The sequence below is a fragment of the Ptychodera flava genome, chromosome 1 (assembly GCF_041260155.1).
Source record: "Ptychodera flava strain L36383 chromosome 1, AS_Pfla_20210202, whole genome shotgun sequence".
NCBI classification, from domain to species: Eukaryota; Metazoa; Hemichordata; class Enteropneusta; family Ptychoderidae; genus Ptychodera; species Ptychodera flava.
This window is the reverse complement of record NC_091928.1, coordinates 24,593,035-24,614,035: the sequence shown is the minus strand read 5'-3', so window position 1 is coordinate 24,614,035 and position 21,001 is coordinate 24,593,035. Positions and strand designations below refer to the sequence as shown.

The 21,001-nt window shown below is 35.3% G+C and overlaps 1 protein-coding gene and 1 long non-coding RNA gene across 4 annotated transcripts in view; both read left to right on the top strand.

Annotated features, from left to right (window-relative positions):
- The window catches only part of LOC139135202 (uncharacterized), a 346,824-nt gene that overhangs the window by 24,362 nt on the left and 301,461 nt on the right, over nucleotides 1–21,001 (top strand). The gene's annotated exons all lie outside the window — the stretch shown is intronic.
- On the top strand, nucleotides 1,343–20,321 carry LOC139133511 (G-protein coupled receptor GRL101-like). Of its 3 annotated transcripts, XM_070700162.1 has the most exons (19): nucleotides 1,343–1,474; nucleotides 2,002–2,071; nucleotides 2,743–2,954; nucleotides 3,410–3,828; nucleotides 4,097–4,216; nucleotides 4,448–4,567; nucleotides 4,921–5,037; nucleotides 7,025–7,318; nucleotides 7,951–8,067; nucleotides 8,741–8,857; nucleotides 9,046–9,151; nucleotides 9,442–9,510; nucleotides 10,042–10,113; nucleotides 11,194–11,265; nucleotides 11,819–11,890; nucleotides 12,286–12,357; nucleotides 13,747–14,152; nucleotides 14,285–14,750; nucleotides 16,787–20,321. In XM_070700162.1, exons 4-17 carry the CDS (start codon nucleotides 3,747–3,749, stop codon nucleotides 13,985–13,987), a joined length of 1,671 nt encoding a protein of 556 aa, XP_070556263.1. In that variant the 5' UTR covers nucleotides 1,343–1,474; nucleotides 2,002–2,071; nucleotides 2,743–2,954; nucleotides 3,410–3,746; the 3' UTR covers nucleotides 13,988–14,152; nucleotides 14,285–14,750; nucleotides 16,787–20,321. The 3 variants fall into 3 exon arrangements, with proteins under 3 accessions (XP_070556263.1, XP_070556253.1, XP_070556272.1); XM_070700152.1 differs by having other exon boundaries at nucleotides 13,747–14,750; XM_070700171.1 differs by lacking the exon at nucleotides 10,042–10,113 and having other exon boundaries at nucleotides 13,747–14,750.

Here is a 21,001-nt window from a genome sequence, read left to right as displayed (position 1 = left end):
CAGTACAGTCCTGCGGATATGATAAACCTGGATATTTTATATCGGCTACTTCACACGTGCACATAGAATTTCAAGGGGGACAAACTGGAGCGGAGGTTATACAGGTTTTTTGGCCAAGTACTCAGCTGCTCCGTATCAGCTACAAATCCCTGACGAGAGCCAGGAGGATCAACGTAAGTGGTAATGTTAAATGAGCCATTATCGTATGGGACAAAGTTCAGCATGCACGCGCACGCTCTCTCTCTCTCTCTCTCTCTCTCTCTCTCTCTCTCTCTCTCTCTCTCTCTCTTCTCTCTCTCTCTCTCTCTCTCTCTCTCTCTCTCTCTCTCAAACTCTCTCAAACTCTGTCAAACCCTCCCTCTCAAACTTTAAAACAAACTGTATCACAACTACTAAAAAGCCGTGGCCACTCGTTAATGCAAACCTACATACTATAATTAGCACAACTTTTATCAAAATGGACATTGTTTTTAATCTTAACCTCTCTGTGTCAGTCTAACGAGAGAATCCAGTTTTGAAAAAGCAAGTAGTGTAAGTTAAGTTGTAATTTCTCCTTGATGTCACAGAGTACTGTCATCAACCTGTTTGTCTCATTCTTTCGTTACAGCTCCGGTTAGTTGCAAGTTTTTGACGTTTTTTCCATTACTTGTCCTCTGTTTGTAAACTACAAAATTCTAGTTCTTCTCCCATAATTATGTCGTAATGCCTATTGATCAACATGTAAATACATCCTTCGTATGTGTAATCCCCTAAACAATAGTTGCTGACTGTATTAAAGTGCAGACAGACTACGATTCATTTCAAGGTAGAATTCACCTCTGGGGCAGATATTCGGACTCTCGATATTTTCACAACAGTTTTTTTTTCTGATGTACTATTCGCGTGGGGTCGTTTCTTAAGCTCTGTGAGTGATTAACGTTTTGAACGTCTTATATCTGAGAAAATCCAAAATTTAGGGTTTTTTAGTAAGTTATTAAGGATGGCAGCCATTTTGAATTTCAAATATCGGTAGATTCAAAGCAGTTTGTTTATCTGGTGCTAACAGTTGCATCCTGCATACATTGCTAATTTTGAAAGAAAATGGTAAAGGAAAGTTTGACCAAAAGTTTGTCTTTCACTTTTGTGGCCAATACTACCTAAATATGATATTGCACACTGTACACAAATTGTTCTGTTCCATGGCTCATACTTTATGCCATAGCCTCCACATATGTTAGTGTGTCCTCTGTATCAAGATTGATGGAAAACCTTTGGTTGTATTTTAGTCTACGAGTGTGAACACTGTTGGATTCAGTTTGGAAAGGACTGCTACAGGGTCAGTCGGGAGGAGACTGGACTGACATGGAACCAAGCCGAAGGTAAATGTCACCAAGTTGCGCCAATCTGGTCAGCATTCTGAACCGCGAAGAGTCGAACTTTATTATCTATTCACTGTCAAGGGTTTGGTTACATGGCGACAGCAAAACTTACATAGGTAAGAATTAACCGATTATTCAGTTTGAAGGCACATGTAAGATCTTTTAATCCATAGACTATTTTCAGTAATTCTGACACCGTGATATTCATTTCTGCCATTAAGTACACTATCAAAGGATTGGTTCAAGATATAGATTAAAATTCTTCAAATAGAGAATTGGTAGAATTCTTGAGTGCCCAACTTATGCACCAGGCAGTCACTATTCTCAAGACAGATCTTTACGCAACCATTTTTTAGAAAAGTATAATATTAACTTATGTGCAGCAGGCAGATCAAATTATGAAAGTTGTACCATGTGTTTCTCACCACTGAATGATACACCTTATTTTAGGTAGTATGCGCCTTTGAGACACATATTAAGACCCTCAAACTTGTTGGGACTCATTTTGAAATTCACGGAGTTACAACTAAACGGCACCTTTGTACAGTATGCGCTATTTTTGCTTGTTTTCTAAACCTCGATTTCGTATGCTGGAAGCATTATATTCTTGAGTGTAATTCAGATTATTTTATTGGCTGTTTAGGTTTGTCACACGTACTCCAAAGTGGTACATATAGATGGACAGATGGAAATCCAATGAGTTATTCCGACTGGTATGTACATTTGCAGAACGTTACTATCTTCAATTGATAATCATACCTTGTCCCAGTTCTTAAGTCCAAGTTGGAAGACTCGCCTCTCCCCAACGCTGTGTCGCCCACGTCCGGCTTCGGCGGGCCACAACGCGTATCTCCCGCCGAGCCTCTGACAATTGCCGTGGTCTCGGGTTCCTATTGCCTCGAGTAGAGTTCATGAAACACTGGACCTGAAAAAATTCATAATTAATAATTTTGAGGCAGTCATTTCAAAATGCTTCATAGTGAAATGGACTAATTTAACAATGTTCTTTGACTCTATAATTCATTCGTCTTAAATTTTTGCAGATTTAAAACACTAAAAGATAAAATGCGGTTCAAAGACAGATATTCGGACTCTCAAACTTTGGCAAGACTATTTTGGCCTACCACTTATATGGGCTCATGTTGAAGCTTATTGAATAAACAAAATTTCCATTTGCATAGCTATCTTAAAATCAGGAATTTTATTTTCCATCATGGCCATTTACAATTTCAAACATGGTTAACGGCAGCAATAACCACCAACGTAAAATAGAAACTACAACACGTAGTTTTGAAAGAGGACGACAAATGTAATAAAACTATCCTGAAAGTCATCACAAGCGATTCCGTTATTAAGAGCATTTAACTGTTTGTTTGTTTGATAGGGCAAAGGCCAGATATGATGACGATTACAACCAACCGGATGGCGCTAGATTTGAAGCGTGTTCTGTGATTGATATGGTCGATTTTCATCGCACCGATCAGTGGCATGATGTTTCGTGTGGTTTAAATACAGTTAAACAGTTTATTTGTAAGAAACCCGCCGCGGTTTCCGGAGAACCAGAAAGTGACTCGTATGTCGGCGTGTCTCACTACGGCAAGTATTAATTTTCTTACTTTGATAACCGTGGTTTTCGTTGTAATAATTGTATGCATTTAAAATGTTTCAAACATAAAAAGGTCACTTGATATGCCTACATTTATCTAATCGCAAATTTGAATTATCATTTTCCGTTTGCTTACGTGCCTATCCGCAACTCTCAACCATGATGGTAACTTTTTGCAATGCATCAAAAAGGTAATTCATTTCATTGTCAGAAATTGAAGATTTCTTAGCAAAACAATGCAAGAATTTTCGAATGATATACGACTCTTAAATAACGACAGATTACCAGAATATTTTATAATACGGGTGTCATACAAAACTCTGTTACTTGACATTAATGGCAGGACTACAATCAAAGATGACAAAACCCATCGTGAATACACCGTATGAATGTAAATACATGTACGTATGTGTTCATTAAATGTCTGTGACGTAATTTTTCACAGCTTGTAAAGATTCTTCTTGGGGAAGACAGGAAAAGATTTGTTTCAAACTAGAAAAAAACACATTGGAGCAGAGGAACAGTGCTCAAATCTCAACACTGATTTTAAGGATATAAACCGACTAGAACTACAGACTATATCCTACTATCTCAGCCACGTTTGGTCTATAAACGTAACGGGGTATATACTGCTTGTGAAAGATATCGCGGTAAACGATGATGTCATCGAACTGATCGGAGGTGACTGTGCAACCGCCGCAGACAACAAGACTGGATGTTACATCGGTGTCAACAAAGATAAGCAAGTCGCTGACGTCGACAATTCCAGAGCATGTCTGGGCATGGATGCATCTGATTGGACAGTTGGATTAATGGATTGTGACGAGGAAATTGCTTTAGAGATGTGTATGACATGGGCATCAAGTAACCGTTGTTTTCTTAATTCCATTTATGTACGAGGTATTTGTAAACACGGCGGATCGTGTGAAAGACTCGTTTAAGTTTTTTTTCATTGAAATCGCATTGTTTGTAAATGATATACGATAAACTAACGTTTTATTATGTGTTTATATTTTTATCAGGTGTTATCATGTAATGTCTTTTAACAAAGCTTATTGGTTAAACATCCAATGCCTGTGTTGGTCGCCGACTATCTTGATTTAACTCCGCAGTAATTTGTACTTGTTTGCAGTGACGACACACACGTGCGGCGTTGAGGCGTTTGAATGTGCAGGCAATGAGTGCATTCATTCTGTTTATGTATGCGATGGAAACACAGATTGTATCAATGGCTCTGATGAGATAGGATGCAGTAAGTGAAGATAGACCTCCTCTACTTGAGTTGATAAAACGTGTGAAATATACAAGAAGTGAGAAGAAACTAAAGAATCACCATCTTAAACCTTTAGTTAATTTTGTAAAAATTTTTCATTGGGCTGCTTTTTTCTCATTACTTTGAAATTTGTGGCGCTTTATCACGTACTACTTGAATACTGACAATGCACAATGGTGTAATTGATGGCAATTCATATTTGTTCTGCAGATATGGCGGTAGCTTGCCCAACGAATTCCTTCCAATGTGAAAATGGAAAGTGTGTGTCGATGACGTTTTACTGTGATTTCATCGACAACTGTGGCGACAACAGTGATGAAGAAAATTGTGGTAATATATGGTAGTTTTCACTCAGTGTGTGTTCTATTAAAAAAGATAACAATCGAACAACATATCAATATTTATATTCTTTGTCATCATAATGACAGCTTCTACACGATTTCATGGCGTTTGTACACTATTCACTGCTACAACCTCTAAAACTATTGGCATTCTTGATCCACTTCCAAACCTCAGGAATTGCTAAAGAAAATTGTCCGAAAGCATTGTCGTCACGTAGCGCTTAGGTAAATTACACATAAGTCGTGTGTTCCCTATTCCATTGAGACGATATTGGTGGGGTTCTGCGAGGTTAACGGGCAAGGAAATGCAATTCATGATCAAAGTACATATACTTTTTCCAGTGTATCCAAACTGCACAGTGGATCAGTTCAAATGTGACAACAACCAATGTGTGGATAAGTCAAAGCATTGCGATCTTATGGAGGACTGTTACGATGGATCTGATGAAAAGTATTGCGGTAATGTCATGCCATACGATTTCTTAACATTGAGCTTGAATGAAAACTACACATGGATAATTAATACGTATCCAAAAGAATTGTAGTCACGTAGCGCTTCGGTAATTACACATAACTCGTGCATTCCCCGTTCCATTGAAAGCAATTAAAGGGGTTTTACGAAGTCGACGGGCAATGCAATTCAATTTATGATTAAACTAAGTATTGAATGTAAGGGTAAAACCACGCGGGTGTGTATTTTACCTCTTGTTGGCACATTTTCCAAATATTAACATACATTAATCGGACAGTCGAAACTTTTAAAGAAAACTCATACAGACTGATATTATGCTGCGATACTAACAGTTTCTCTAATTACCAAAACAGAAGTGGAAGGTAAACAGATATTTAGACTCTCAAAGTTATATTATATTATATCATGCTACCATGCGCCATTCTGATTGGACGAGAGCTCATTCCATCGATGCTAAAATACTGTTTTAGCACTGATAGCGGTGGTAAAACGGGCCCCTAAACCAGCATTTTCGAAAATTGCCCGGTCGGTGCATTTGAACGTACCTATCTAATCAATCCATAGACCCTCGAGAAAAACCGAAACAGTCCACTTTGTTTCAAAGACCGAAGACCGAATTTTGATACACAGATAAAGTGTGGGTCTGTAACTCACCTCTTGGTGTAAATAAGTTGGGATACATGATGAAAGACATCTCTGAAGCAGCACATTCGGGGTGTGATGCACACAAATATTAGGGCGACATAGCGCACCGTGAACTTTGCTTGATATTGCGGGAGTCGAGACGCGATATATCCTACCGCTCTTTAAAATGAAGATAGTATTCATTCATACACAAATAAATTGACACTTCCTCACAGTAACGGTATGTCAGATATTCTTTACCAAAGTTTGGGCTGTAACAGACTGGGGTGTCCTAACAATTTAGACCAAAAAGTTCAAAATAACAATTGGATGACTCGCAACACACTCTGCACAACAGTTCATCACAGTTGTAGTCATCGCAAGTCTGGGTCATTTCAAAACTGCTTATTTTCTGGTACAATTAACGTCCAAATTATCCATCAAAAATAGATCCTGTAACTTCACTGTGACACCTCTGAATGTCGCAACGGTCGTCGTATATCGTATACGCGTATGTGGTACAGAATGAGACAAATCTATTTTTAGTATGCCAAATAGCCAGGACTATTGTTCTTATGTAAATTTACGAAAATAATTGTTACTTTTTTCTTTTGATTTGAATTCTTAACCCGTTTTCTGTGTGACTGCAGAAAATATATTTTTGACAAGTATAGTGTTCGTGTTGCATGCGACATGCGATATGAACGTAATGCGGTTTATCGTAGGATACTGTGTAACTGTACGTAATCCCAATATAAAAATGCTCGGTCTCCGGCGCAGAATTTCCGACGTTCGATCTCCCAGACGTCCGTTTTCTGCATTTGGGGCTTAGAGTGATGAAAATACCCAAGTAACACAGCAAAGACACACAAGTTGATATAATATAATAGCAATACCCCCTTCGCACACGGGTATACACTCGATTTTGGTGCAATGCGCGACATATAGCACTCGCATATCGGCTCGTGCTATATGTCGCGCATTGTACCAAAATCTCTTGTATACCCTCCTGCGGCGGGGTTATTGCTTAATTATTCGTGTTTTTCTACCACTTTTGGGGCTCATTTTGAAGCCCATTGAGTAACAGAAGTATTAACCAGCATATTTTTATGATAATCGCAAATGTTATTTTTCCCGAACGAGTTAATACGGGTATGGCCTCCGTTTTGAACTTCGAGTACCTGGAAATATTTGGTAACTAGCCTCTCTAGTACTGAATTTTGCACAATGAACCCTGGTTGTGTTCTTTGATTTCGAATGGAATGTCTTTAAGTTCTACATAGAAAGTTTGCGCGTTTGGACGTAATAAATTCACTTTTACGATATCACTTAGCTACCCTATATTTACAGATGTGTGTAAGGGATTCCAATGTTACTACGTTGACTGTATACCCGAACATGCGCAGTGCGACGGAGAGTTAGACTGCGGAGGCAACGAACGGGAGGACGAAACGGATTGTCACTACGGTGGTACTGTCTCTAGCTCATCGGAAGACGTCGAAATGCCAATTCAGAGTTGTAGTGTTGAAGAATTCAGATGCCATAATGGTCCATGCGTAGACCGCAAGTGGATGTGTATCTACGATTTTGATCAGTATGGCTATCAAAGGGGATGTCGTGACGTCACCCATCTCAGGAATTGTGGTATGCTTTCGATGACCCTTTAGTAACTCATTATTTATTGATCTATTAATTTATTAAATTATTTATTTATTAAATATGTATTCTGTTAATTTATTATTTTGTTTTGTGGGATCTATTTATTAATTTCATTCATTTAATTATGTATTGTTTGATTTATTTTTTTGTTGTTTGTTTTGCTTGTTTGTTTGTTTGTTTGTTTTACGTTTTGGTTACTCATCAAATTATATAAGGAGGGCATTAAAAGCTCTATAACTTCTACTCTTGATTTATCTTCCATAATTTGTCGTTATATGTCAATATATCGCCTGTTTTACATTTTACAGCACAGCTTATACGTGCGTAATGCTCAACGTTATAAATTGACTATAATTTCTATGTCAAGTGTTAAATTTCATATTTTTCACAAAATATTAAGTTCATGTTGTTCACAAAGTGTTAAATTCAAGGCCGACACATTGAATTCGAACGTAATTAAAATAATAACAAGGGAAAACTTTATTAAAATTGCATTTAGGTATGCAGCTATTGTCCCATAACTGTCTTCTTCACAACGAAAGAAGAACATATGATTTGAAGCAAAGCGAACGCCTAGAAAAATAAATTGCCTATCAATCTTTACCATTCTTTTTCAGAACTTTTTAATTGTCGTGATGATATGTTTAAGTGTCCTGATGCCTACTGCATACCGCTCCATAGGCGATGTGATGGTATTTTTGACTGTCCACGAGGCTCTGATGAAGAGAACTGTGGTAAGTGATGTAAAGTTGAAGTGCAAATCACGTTATCGTTTGAATTGTGTCATTAGGGAGACCGATTTCCGTCGACCAAAATACCACAAATTATTTAATGCAATCGCGACAACTTTTTCAGTGTTAGATTCTTTATATTTCCTGTGGGACGAGTATCAGTAGTTGATTTACTGTTTCATTCCCGAAAGAGATTAGAATCCTTGCAATCTTTGTTAGGGCATACATTGAACTTTCAGGTTTCAGTTTTTTACCTCTTTCTTGTTGGAACCTTCTACTCGTGATTAGTGTATAATGTTACCTTTTGAATATCAAATGGATCTATTGTCATAATTCATGCACCCATACATTAAGTTCTATCTATGAAAATAGATGAATTTTCCGAGAGATGAACTGCAACGAAGTAAGTTATTTTACGACTAAAACGAATGGAATGCGGTGGTTTTCAATCGGGCTCGAACCCACAACGCATGGTACCCAATCACCAAGCAGCAGAGGCCGCAAATAGCTAAGGAATTTGAATAACAAACGTAAGACGTCATCTAAAAGAAAGCAAGATGCGCGGAAATTGATGATGTAGTAAACATGTTTTTATTCCGTCATCTTAGCCAATATAACCATTTCAAAATATCAGTCGCACAAGCCTTAACGAGTTTGTTTTTCTTTGTGAACGCAGGAGATTACCAGTGCCAAGGACATTATCGTTGTCATGGAGAGAAAAACTGTATACCGGTATCTCAGAAATGTGATGGCGTCAAACAGTGTTGGCACGGCGATGATGAGCTGCTATGTGGTAAGGGAGCGAAAACTTTGTCCTATCGAAGGAAGAGGCCGGAGTAGGCCAGACACGCCTAGTAGTATTTTTAACTAAGAGCAGCGCAGAGGCTCACATCCCCAATCTGATTAGATTCCTGTACACTTCAATGTCACAAAATGTCTCAATTTTCCATTACAAATGTGACATTTCCCCTTTTCTTTCAGGTCTTATCTGCCCCTTTGATTGTACTTGTTATGGATCTGTTATTGATTGTGCATACCAGTCGATGAGTTCCTTTCCATTGTTTAATGGTCAGGATATCAAGAAACTGTGAGTCTCCATAACCTTGCACCGTCTTCTAGGCAACATTAATCAAGTTATTGTTACTTCATTAGTTACATCAACCCCTTTATCGATGGATCAATTTTGACTCGTTTTTTTCATGAAATAATCAGCCTAACTTAATTTTTTGTGAAAATCAATAGCACAAGAGGGAGGTAATTTTTTACATACTATTCAGACAACTGTGCTCATGCCCTTTTACAACCAACGAATCTGATCTTTAAAGAAAACTTGCATAATTAAATTATGCATTCAGATGTACTGTCTTTTGCCACCAGGAATATGACCGGAAATGACGTTGATGTTACGCAAGTCGATTTCCGCTATTTTCAATTACTGGGAGAACTGTAAGTAGTGTATAGTCTACTTCTTACATTTCTATTTCATCCCCTCATGTTTTCAGATCACCATAATTTCGAATCACCTTGCCTTCAAATCTCTGTTTTGGAATAACCTTCTCTTTCAAATCATCATGTTCAAGTTTTCAAATCACCAAATAAACTGAATTCACCATATCACCATGCTTTCAAATCACTGTGTTTTCGAATCATCAGGTTTTCAAATCACCTGTTTTCAAATAACCATATTTTGATCTAGCCAAGTTGTCAAATCACCAGGATTTCAGATCACTGTATTTTCAAGTTACCATGTGTTAAAGTCATCATGTTTTTCAAATGACATGCTTTCAAGTCACAATTTTAATTATTATTTCTTGTTTAATCTACTGCCTGTGAATTACTCCAGCCAAAGCCTGACATGCACTAATTTGCCCAGAAACGGAAGTGATGACCTTTTGGCTAGAGCAAGGTATAACGAGAAAGTAGGATGTAATGATTTATGTGTAATAGGCAAGTTGTGTCTTTCTAAACTTTTTTCAGAGATCTTTCAAATAATTCAATAATTAAGATACGCCCAAGACAATTTGAATTCCTGAAAAACCTGTACTTGTTGTAAGTATGCCCATTAATAGGTAGCACAACATTTCCACTTCTGAAAAGCTTACACTGGCCTAAAAGCTTGATATACAATAATATACACACATATACTGATTCTGTACACATGTCAAATACGTTAAGTATACACGTACGTATACTAAAATAATCCGAAACTACAGTGTACACTTAGTGTGCAAAGATCTGCAGTACTTATACTCATGATCTCCATAGAAATACGCTACGCATACCAGCGTATTGGAATGTCCCATATACAAAGATATACGTAGCGTATGCAATTAATATTGTGTACCATATACATCAATTTACGTAAATATGTTAAACACATATCAAACATTTTATCCAGTGTTACATTAGCTAAATTAGTACTTATTAATTGACAAAAGTGGTAACGTCTTGGACATTTTCATCACTTTTCAGCTTTATCAAATAGGTGCATGCTGTCATTGCTTTCCCTATAATATGTTGAAGTAAACAGTATAGGCATGACAAACCTGTTTCATGCTCTGTTATTGTCAACACATAAATTCTTATCCGTACTGGACAGACACAGAGATTATGTTGAAAAGTTGAATCCATATATATATATATATATATATATATATATATATATATATATATATATATATATATATATATATATATATATATATATATATATATATATATATATATATATATATATATATATATAGAGTTAAATACTTTGGAGGAGAACAAGAAAGAATACATGACAAACAGAACATTAAATGCTAAAGATACATCATTTACATACCACGAAAGGTCAATGAGAAGGACATTAAAAATGTATTTCCTAGTTTCTGTTGGTATGGATTAATCTAAATTTACGTCACTTCCATCTAAGATCTTCTCTTGTGCATAATTTCGCGTGTGGTGTTATTGTAATGAATGTTAGAGCGGATTATCGTCAATGGTGTGGCTCAATCTACAATTCCTCTGTGGTGTAAATTTTAAATATCAAGACGTGATTTGGTTAATAATCACAAGCGACCATACCAACTTTGATTTCAATTAACCACTGTTGCTAACTCTTTCCTTAATTTTTATTAATTTTAGAAACCTTGGAGCTAACAAAATACGTACTATTGAAGCAAATACATTTTACGGACTGCAAAATCTTCGAATGCTGTAAGTAGAGGGCCGATTAAGTCGTCTCGTTCTCAAGAAGTTTAGATTTTAGCCTAGAGTTAAAGACGTCAATTCGCCGGGTTTAAAGATAACTTGTGATTGAAAAACTCGTTTTCTTAAAGGAATTGTAGTAGCTTACATCAGGCGCCACTTACCACAGGTCAAATTCTATAAACATCCCTGGCAATAGTTCTTAGCATGAGAAATAGAAACCTATTAACTGATGGAGAATTTTAGCCAAAAGCCTTCTAAAAACTTTTACCCGATTTCTTAGTAACAAAGAATACAAATTTAGTCAGTACAAACAGCAGATCAGCAAAGTGTTTTAGAAATATTACTTTCTCAGTACTTGTCCCCTAGGTAAATTCTGCCTAGGAGGCATTGGCAGGGTAGCGTAGTCTCAGAGGTCTGGTTGTTTCTCATTGCTATGAAGCAAACAAATGGCACGAATGTGAGCCTCTTGATGTAGACGACATACTTGCACCATAACATGATCCATTATGGCAAGTGGCAAGATAACATCTAATTCTACGTATTTGCATTTTCTTCGCAGAATTTTAACCGGAAACAACATTGTTTTTATTAACTATGGGGCGTTTACAGGTCTTTATAATCTTCACACACTGTAAGTATAAAAGTCATCATCTTTAGTGTTGCTTCAAAATATACTTTTACGACATGATTACACTATTCTCTTGTCAATATTAAAAGATCATTATTATTAGTTTTAATACTAATTTTAAAAATCTGTAAATGAGAGTCTTAAAAATCAAGCATCAAGCAATCCCTACACTGTCATGATAAGTAATTCATAATTTTTATTGCGATATTTCAAAAAATGTCAATCGAGTGTAACAAAGCGTTTGATTGTAACTTAAGATGTTTATTCACATAATTTGGAACTTACACTTCAACAAATGATATTATCAGTTTATATATGAAAACGTCAAGTTGTCAACTGATAATTAGATGTTTTCAGAGCGTTAAGGTTCACATATCTACAATTTCTCCCTTCTGCAGGCATCTTACAGGAAATTTATTCCAGGCCGAAAGTTCTGAGCTGTTTATACCGTTGACAGGACTCGCTGAATTGTAAGTATCATGTCAATACTCTAAATGTAGTCATTTTGCCATAATCCTTGGTTTTTAATTGTTTTTAGCTCACGTGTTGACAAACGTGAGCTAATGTCATGCGATGTCTGTCTGTCTGTCTGTCTGTCCATGTGTGTGTGGAGTATGTGTGTGTGTCTGTCTATTTACAAAATAACTCATTAACGCCTGAACGGTTTCAAGTCGGATTTGGTAGACAGATACCATATGCTACTTGCAAGAACTGTTTAAATTTTGGTAAGTGTGGCTTGCATATTATGAAGTTAAGCAATATAGTTTGTTATCATATAATGTTCTCCTTATGGAGACAATAATGACAGTGTCAACATATATCAAGAAATACTGCACAAAATTTCATGAAACTTTTCACAGATGACAATCTCGGAACATTATGATGATGCTGTGAGCGTCATGTAAATTATCTGCTCATTTGCATATTTAATGAACTTTTGTAATAGGTGACACAACTCTGAAATTCCTGCGGCAAATTTGATGATACAGACAACAAATATTGGTAGTGTCAAGTTCATGAGTAGCTCAATTGCATATTAATGAAGTTTTGTAATTAGTCATAAAACTCCAAAATAATTGATGAAATCTGCTGCAGATACTGATCCGATAGATAACTAACTGTGGTGTAAAAGCATTAAGTAGTGTGAAGTTAATTAAGGTTTCATTTGCGTATTTAATGAACTTTGTAGTTAGGTGAATAATTCTAAAATTACGTTATCCAATTCGGTGAAACCTGCTACAGATATTGATCTGATAAATATCTCATTGTACTGAAAGGCATTGGGCAGTGTCAAGTTAATTAAATATCTCATTTGCACATTTTATGAAGTTTTGTAATTAGTCATATATCTCCGCAATAAATGCACCAAATTTGATGTTATGTGCTGCAGATATTGATCCGACAGACATCTGACTGTGTTGTAGAGAATTTAGAAGTGTGACGTTAATGAAGGGTTCATTTACATATTTAATGAGCTTTATAATTATAACACTAATTTCGGCAACAAATTTGGTGAAGCCTGCTACAGATAGTGATTTGATAAATATCTAACTGTGCTATGAAACATCGACCAGGGTCAAGTTTATCAAGGGTCAATTTGCATATTTAATAAAGTTTTGTAATTAAATGTTAGCTTTGACGTGAACTCTTCAAGTGCGCCGCCGCAGCTTTAATACAGATCTAGATGTCGTACTGTTTCTGTCATAATAGCCCAATTTTGAGTCTTGATGGCGTCTGCCTTTAGGTGTGTGTAACCTCGATAACCTCAATATCATATATTGTTCGTTTGGAAATGCTCATTCGTCATCGCTTTCTCATGAAATACTTTTATTATATGTTTATCTTTTATACATTTTCAGATATACCGATGCTTATAAATACTGTTGCATGGTCAGAAAACACCAAGAAGTGCAAGTATGCTCACCGCCTGCTGATGCATTCTCATCATGTGAAGACCTCATGGCCAATCAAGTTTTAAGATGGTCTATCTGGTTGCTGGGAATAGCGGCCTTTTCCGGCAACTTCTTCGTCATCGTTTGGCGAATCAAGAGAAGGACTTGGGAAAAGTTCACACCTTCCTCATTTGGAACCTGGCTGTAGCTGATTTCTTGATGGGGATATTCATGTTGATAATTGCTTCAGTTGACATGAATTACCGTGGTGTTTACGTCACCTATGACGACTTCTGGAGAAATAGCCCATTGTGTAGTTTTGCTGGTTTCCTTGCATCGCTGTCAAGTGAGATGTCGGTCTTTTCCCTGACAGGTATTACATTGGACCGCTTTCTTTCGATAGTATTTCCTCTGAAGTTTATTCGGATACAACTGAAAACTACCATCATAATTATGGTTGTTGGTTGGATAGCCGTTGCATTTCTTAGCTTTCTGCCTCTTTTAGGTATCCCCTACTTCGGCGATAGCTTCTACAGTCGTTCTCCAGTCTGCCTATCTCTCTACCTAACCAACGAACAAACACCCGGATGGATATACTCAGTTGCCATTTTCATCTTCCTGAACTTCCTGTCCTTTATTGCTATATCAATTCTGTATCTGACCATGTACCTTGCTATACGACGCACAACTTTGGCCACTGATGTTCAACTACAACAGACAGCCAGAGAAAACGCAGCCATAGCAAAACGAATGACGCTGATAGTGCTGACTGACTTCTTCTGCTGGGTTCCAATCGCTGTAATGGGTATGCTGGCAATGACTGATACAGTCACAATTCCAGGATCTGTTTATGCTTGGACTGCAGTCTTCATCTTGCCTATCAACTCAGCCATTAACCCTTTCCTCTACACCATATCAGTCATAAAGATGAAGAAAAACAACAGCAATCGGCGGTCAATACAAATTTAGACGTAAGTTATGCGACTAAATATCAAATGCGTGTGTACGTTTTATGAACTAATTTTTAGTTATAGTACATGAGTCAAGTGGTGAAGTGTAATTAATCGGCTGATGCTTCAGTAATTATAAATACAGGCACGAACTGAAAATGAAAATAATAAAAATTATAGTGTTTCCATAACGAAAATACTCATTTGTTGCTAAAGAAAATTGTCAGGATATTTTACGCTTATAATCCCGGCCTAAGTTTTGCGTCATTGTGTAAGGCTATTATTGTGCACTTATCTTGTAATGCAATAAATGTGAGACTTAGGTAGCCAACTTGTGAAAACGTTACGCTATAATAAATAAACTAGGAATTTAGTGTTGACTGTGGCCTTCTTTCAAAATTTCATTATATATGAAAATGAACTACTACTTACTTTCAAACGACTATAAAATGTTCAATATACCACAAAAGCTGGTATTACGCTGTACATTCAATTTTCGCATGAAGCCTCATGGCAAAACTTCATTCAGTATGCAAATGGATTTAAACTTAATATGATACATCCTTCATGTTTTTCAACATAAGTTAATCTTCGTACGACCACTGCACCTAAGACATCCGATACATTCAGCTTTCAGATCAGATATGAGGCCTAATACATAAGTCCATTTATGTGCAAATGAGTCGTTTGCCATGAGTCACACGCATTTCACTTTACAGCCTGTGTCATTTATACAACGAAAGCAAGGAAACAGTTCAATACAAGTCAAATTAAATTCAGTGAAAACAGCTTTGATGTATAACCTAATTACATGTGATATGTATATGAAGTGACAATCAGTACGTCCTTTTCATGAACTTTTCGCTATACAAAAAACTGACCATGACCAATGGACTCAGCCAGTTATATCAAATTAAGCGTACTCAGGTTTCGTATATAATCTACTTACAGATGTTCATTAACTATACAAATGAGCTAACTGTCAACTCAACAAACTTTTCACACATCCACAAATAAGCATCACTGCATAAAAACCCTATAATACTTACTGTATTAGCATGGATTATTGCCTGTATTTTAGCTGAAGAGTGCATATACAGATGAATACAGTCAAGAATCCATTTCTTGTATTCAGCAAGCCTGTATTCATGTGGATTCATGTGAATTCACGTGTATTATTCTATAATACAGGCAACTCATTAATGTGAATTTATCTGAATTATTGCGTTTTCATGCAGTGGATGATCAAACTTTCTTAGAAGTCCGATTAAATTATGTGAGTTGAGTTATTACATATGTCAATGAGCTAATAATCGTGACATTATACTTATCAAACATTTGGCATGAACAATACTATGTATTACACTTTACCTCAAAAGTGTGTTAATTGTTAATTTGAATATTTTGATAAACATTTTAAATTATACACATTCAACTTGGCGGGCAGGAGCAAAGCTGATGAAATTTGCTGTGTCAGCTGTTTGGTAATTTGTATACGTAATGAATTTTTCAGAATAAGAGATTAATGGAGGAACTTGACCAAACTTGATTTAAGTGCTATGTATACTGATGATAAAGTCACATACAATAGTGAAAGATTTTTATTAGTTTCGCATGAACTAACTAATGATTCGCATAGTTAATGAACTTCCATAGTCTGGTCTATAAAGCTTGAAGGACTTGAGCGGAGAAGCATTTACACTTGCAATATAAAGGGGTGATACAATGACAGCAGTCAAAGCAATTTTGTATTTGCATTTTTCCTAATTACATATTTGTATGCCGAATGATTTATTTTGAATTTATCTATGATAACTATTGGTCGTGATGATGATAATAACAATTTCTGCGAAGTTGCAAACTTGTGGCGAAAGTTGCAAGTTACAGACAACTGCATAATATATTTAATCACCGGGCCATTCTCGGTTCATATCAGATCTATAATGAACTTCAACCTCTTTACATGGAAATATGGTCGATAGGATTATATGCGTCCTATTGCGAATCGTATTTTTTTAAAAATTATGTTATTTTGTTTCCAATTTTTTACTTTTCAGTTTTATCAACATACAAAAGGATGAAAGAAAGAAGGCTCATCCCGGATGATTTACTTGTGATCTCATTCGGAAATTTACAGAAGTGATGTCAATTCGTGTAAGGCTGCCAATCGGAGAATGTCGTGTTCGTAGGTCCAATGATGCTTCGCTCCGGTGACTCTTGCAAGAATGCTACTCGCATTCCGCTGACCAAGAATACATGAGAAGGATTCTGAGATAATTCGGGGGGATTGCAATCAAGAACAAGCCTCGACACCAAAAATTGCCTGTTGTTTTCTTGTTGCAGAGCTTGTTTGTGAACACGAGACAATACAAGCGTTAGTTCGTTTCTGTCGTTTCATATTTATTTTAAATATTCGCCAATGTTTGACAGTTTACTTCTTTAAATATCCAACACTTCTCACGGTGACACCTATGGGGTGAGAACACAGCCAAAATTTTCTTTCAATCTATTTTTAGACTCATTTTAGTATTATTACTCCATTATTTGCTGATTTGGTCAATAGTTTGTCATTAGTTGGCCTTTATTATGTGATTCTTTGGTCATTATTACAACATGATTACGATATTGTCTTGACATAATTACGAACTTATTTTGTTAATTCGGTTGTTTTGCAATTATTCAACATTGATATCAGGATTTTAAACTTATCTCCTCATTTTTGTACCATTATCTGGTGATTGTGTCATTATTTGGCCAATATTATGCGATTACTTGGTCATGATTACGATATTATCCTCCTGTTATCTTGACAAAAATTGTCTTTAAACCTTTCTTTAAACTCATTTCATCATTAGTATTCCATTATTTGGTGATTTAGGTGATAAATATCATTATTTGGATACTATTATGACATGATTATGACAGAATTATGAACTTATTTCGTAATTCGTTTCTTCAGCGTTGTTGTCTTGATTTGGAACTTAGCTAATCATTATTATGCCATCATTTGGTAATCTGGTCAATATTATTTCACTATTTGGCCACTATTATGCGATTATTTGATCATGATTGTCACATTATTATGACATTTTCTTGACATTATTATAAACATTTGATTAATTTAGTTGTTTTGCCATTATTCAGCATTGATGTCTTGATTTGGAACTTATCTCATCATTATCATGCCATTATTTAGTGATCTGGTCAATATTATTTCATTATTTGGCAACTATTATGCGATTATTTGATCATGATTGTTACATGATTACGATTTTGTCTTGACATTTTTATAAACTTATTTGATTAATTCAGTTGTTTTGCCATTATTCAGCACTAATTTCTAGATTTGGAACTTATCTCATCATTATCATGCCAATATTTGGTGATTAAGTCAATATTCTGTAATTATTTGCCCTTCAATGTGTGATTATTTGGTCATTATTACAACATGATTACGATATTGTCTTCACATAATTATGAACTTATTTTGTTAATTCGGTTGTTTTGCAATTATTCAGCATTGATATCAGGATTTTGAACTTATCTCCTCATTTTTGTACCATTATCTGGTGATTGTGTCATTATTTAGCAATTATTGTGCGATTTTTTGGTCATGATTACGATATTATCCTACTGTTATCTTGACAAAAATATCTTTAAACCTATATTTAAACTCATTTCATCATTGTTATTCCATTATTTGGTGATTTAGGTGATATATATCATTATTTGGATACTATTATGACATGATTATGACAGAATTATAAACTTATTTCGTAATTCGTTTGTTTTGTCATTATTCAACGTTGATGTCTTGATTCGGAACTTATCTCATCATTATTATGCCATTATTTAGTGATCTGGTCAATATTATTTCATTATTTGGCAATTATTTTGGCAATTATTTGGGTCAATCTTGGCGGGTGCGGCTAGCTGGCAGGGTACGCTTACCTATTCTGGACACCTAGTACCACCACTATTTCTTGGTTCAAGATGGCCCCATTGCCTTTGTCATCATCTATATGTTCCTTGGACCTGGTAAATTTCATAGTTTACCTTGGATGATATAGATTATTGGACCTGATTTGATGTCCATTGGCAACTATTATGCGATTATTTAATCATGATTGTCACATGATTACGACATTTTCTTGACATTATTATAAACTTATTTGATTAATTCAGTTGTTTTGCCATTATTCAGCAGCGATGTCTTGATTCGGAACTTATCTCATCATTATTATGCCATTATTTAGTGATCTGGTCAATATTATTTCATTATTTGGCAACTATTATGCGATTATTTGATCATGATTTTTACATGATTACGATATTGTCTTGACATTATTATAAACTTATTTGATTAATTCAGTTGTTTTGCTATTATTCAGCACTAATTTCTTGATTTGGAACTTATCTCATCATTATTATGCCAATTTTTAGTGATTAAGTCAATATTATGTAATTATTTGGCCTTCATTATGTGATTATGTGGTCATTATCACAACATGACTATGATATTGTCTTCACATAATTATGAACTTATTTTGTTAATTCGGTTGGTTTGCAATTATTAAGCATTGATATCAGGATTTTGAACTTATCTCCTCATTTTTATACCATTATTTGGTGATTGTGTCATTATTTAGCCATTATTATGCGATTATTTGGTCATGATTACGATATTATCCTACTGTTATCTTGACAAAAATTATCTTTAAACCTTTCTTTAAACTCATTTCATCATTATCAATCCATTATTTGGTGATTTAGGTGATAAATATCACTATTTGGATACTACTATGACATGATTATGACATAATTATGAACATTTTACGTAATTCGTTTGTTTTGTCATTATTCAGCGTTGATGTCTTGATTTTGAACTTAGCTAATCATTACTATGCCATTATTTGATGATCTGGTCAATATTATTTCACTATTTGTTCACTATTATGCGATTATCTGATCATGATTGTCAAATGATTACGATATTGTCTTGACATTATTATAAATTTATTTGATTAATTCTGTTGTTTTGCCGTAATTCAGCATTGGTTTCTGATTTGGAACGTATCTCATCATTATTATGCCATTATTTGGTGATTGAATAAGTCAATATTATGTAATTATTTGGCCTTCATTATGTGATTATTTGGTCATTATTACAAATGTTTACGATATTGTTTTGACATCATTATGAACTTATTTGGTTAATTCGGTTGTTTTGCCATTATTTTAGCATTGATGTCTTGATTCGGAAGTTATCTCATCATTATTATGCCATTATTTGGTGATTTAATCAATATTTTGTTATTATTTGGCCTTCATCATGTGATTATTTGGTCATTATTACAACATGATTATGATATTGTCTTGGCAATTTTATGAAATTATTTGGTTATTTGGTTCTTTTGCCATTATTCAGCATTGATATCTTGATTTGGAACTTGTCTCATTATTATGCCATTATTTGGTGATTAGGTCATTCTTGTGTCATTTGGCCATTGTTATGTGATTATTTGGTCATGATTACGACATTTCTTTACATTATAAGGAACTAATTAAATAATATTTTTGCCATTATTCTGCATTGATGCCTTGATTTAGTCAATATTTTGTCATTATTTGGCCTTTATTAAGTGACTAATGTGGCCATTATTACAACATGATTACGATATTGTCTTGATATTATTATGAACTTATTTGGTTAATTCGGTAGTTTTGCCATTATTCAGCATTGATGTCTTGATTTGGGAACTTTTTTATCATAATTACGCCATGTTTTGGTAATTTGGTAATTTTTGTCAATATTTGGTCATTCTTATTCGATTATTTGGTCATGATTACGACATCATCATGAAACATTTGATCTACTCTGTTTATTTTCTGCATTCATTATTTGACCTGCTACATGATATGAACCCTACCCAGAAATCATTGCACACCGAGCTTCACAGTGGCAGCGAGTCGTTCCCCTCGCATTGAGATTGAAAAGCGGGATCTGCATAAGTTTAAAATCGCGGCTTAGCACATCGTGTATCAAGACAAGTTGGCCGTGCCGTTGGATTAAAAATATGTTGTTTTCGGTGGAGAAAGTGTGCGTTCCCATCTGGTTGGACAGCGGGAACCCACAGGCGCAGTGTGGATGTGGGCTGATATTAGACTTCATAGTTCATGCTACCTTCCGAATTTTCTCACTGGGTGAAAACCCTATAATACAGGCCAATACAGGCACGTATTTTAGCCTGTATTTAGGGTAAATACATGTA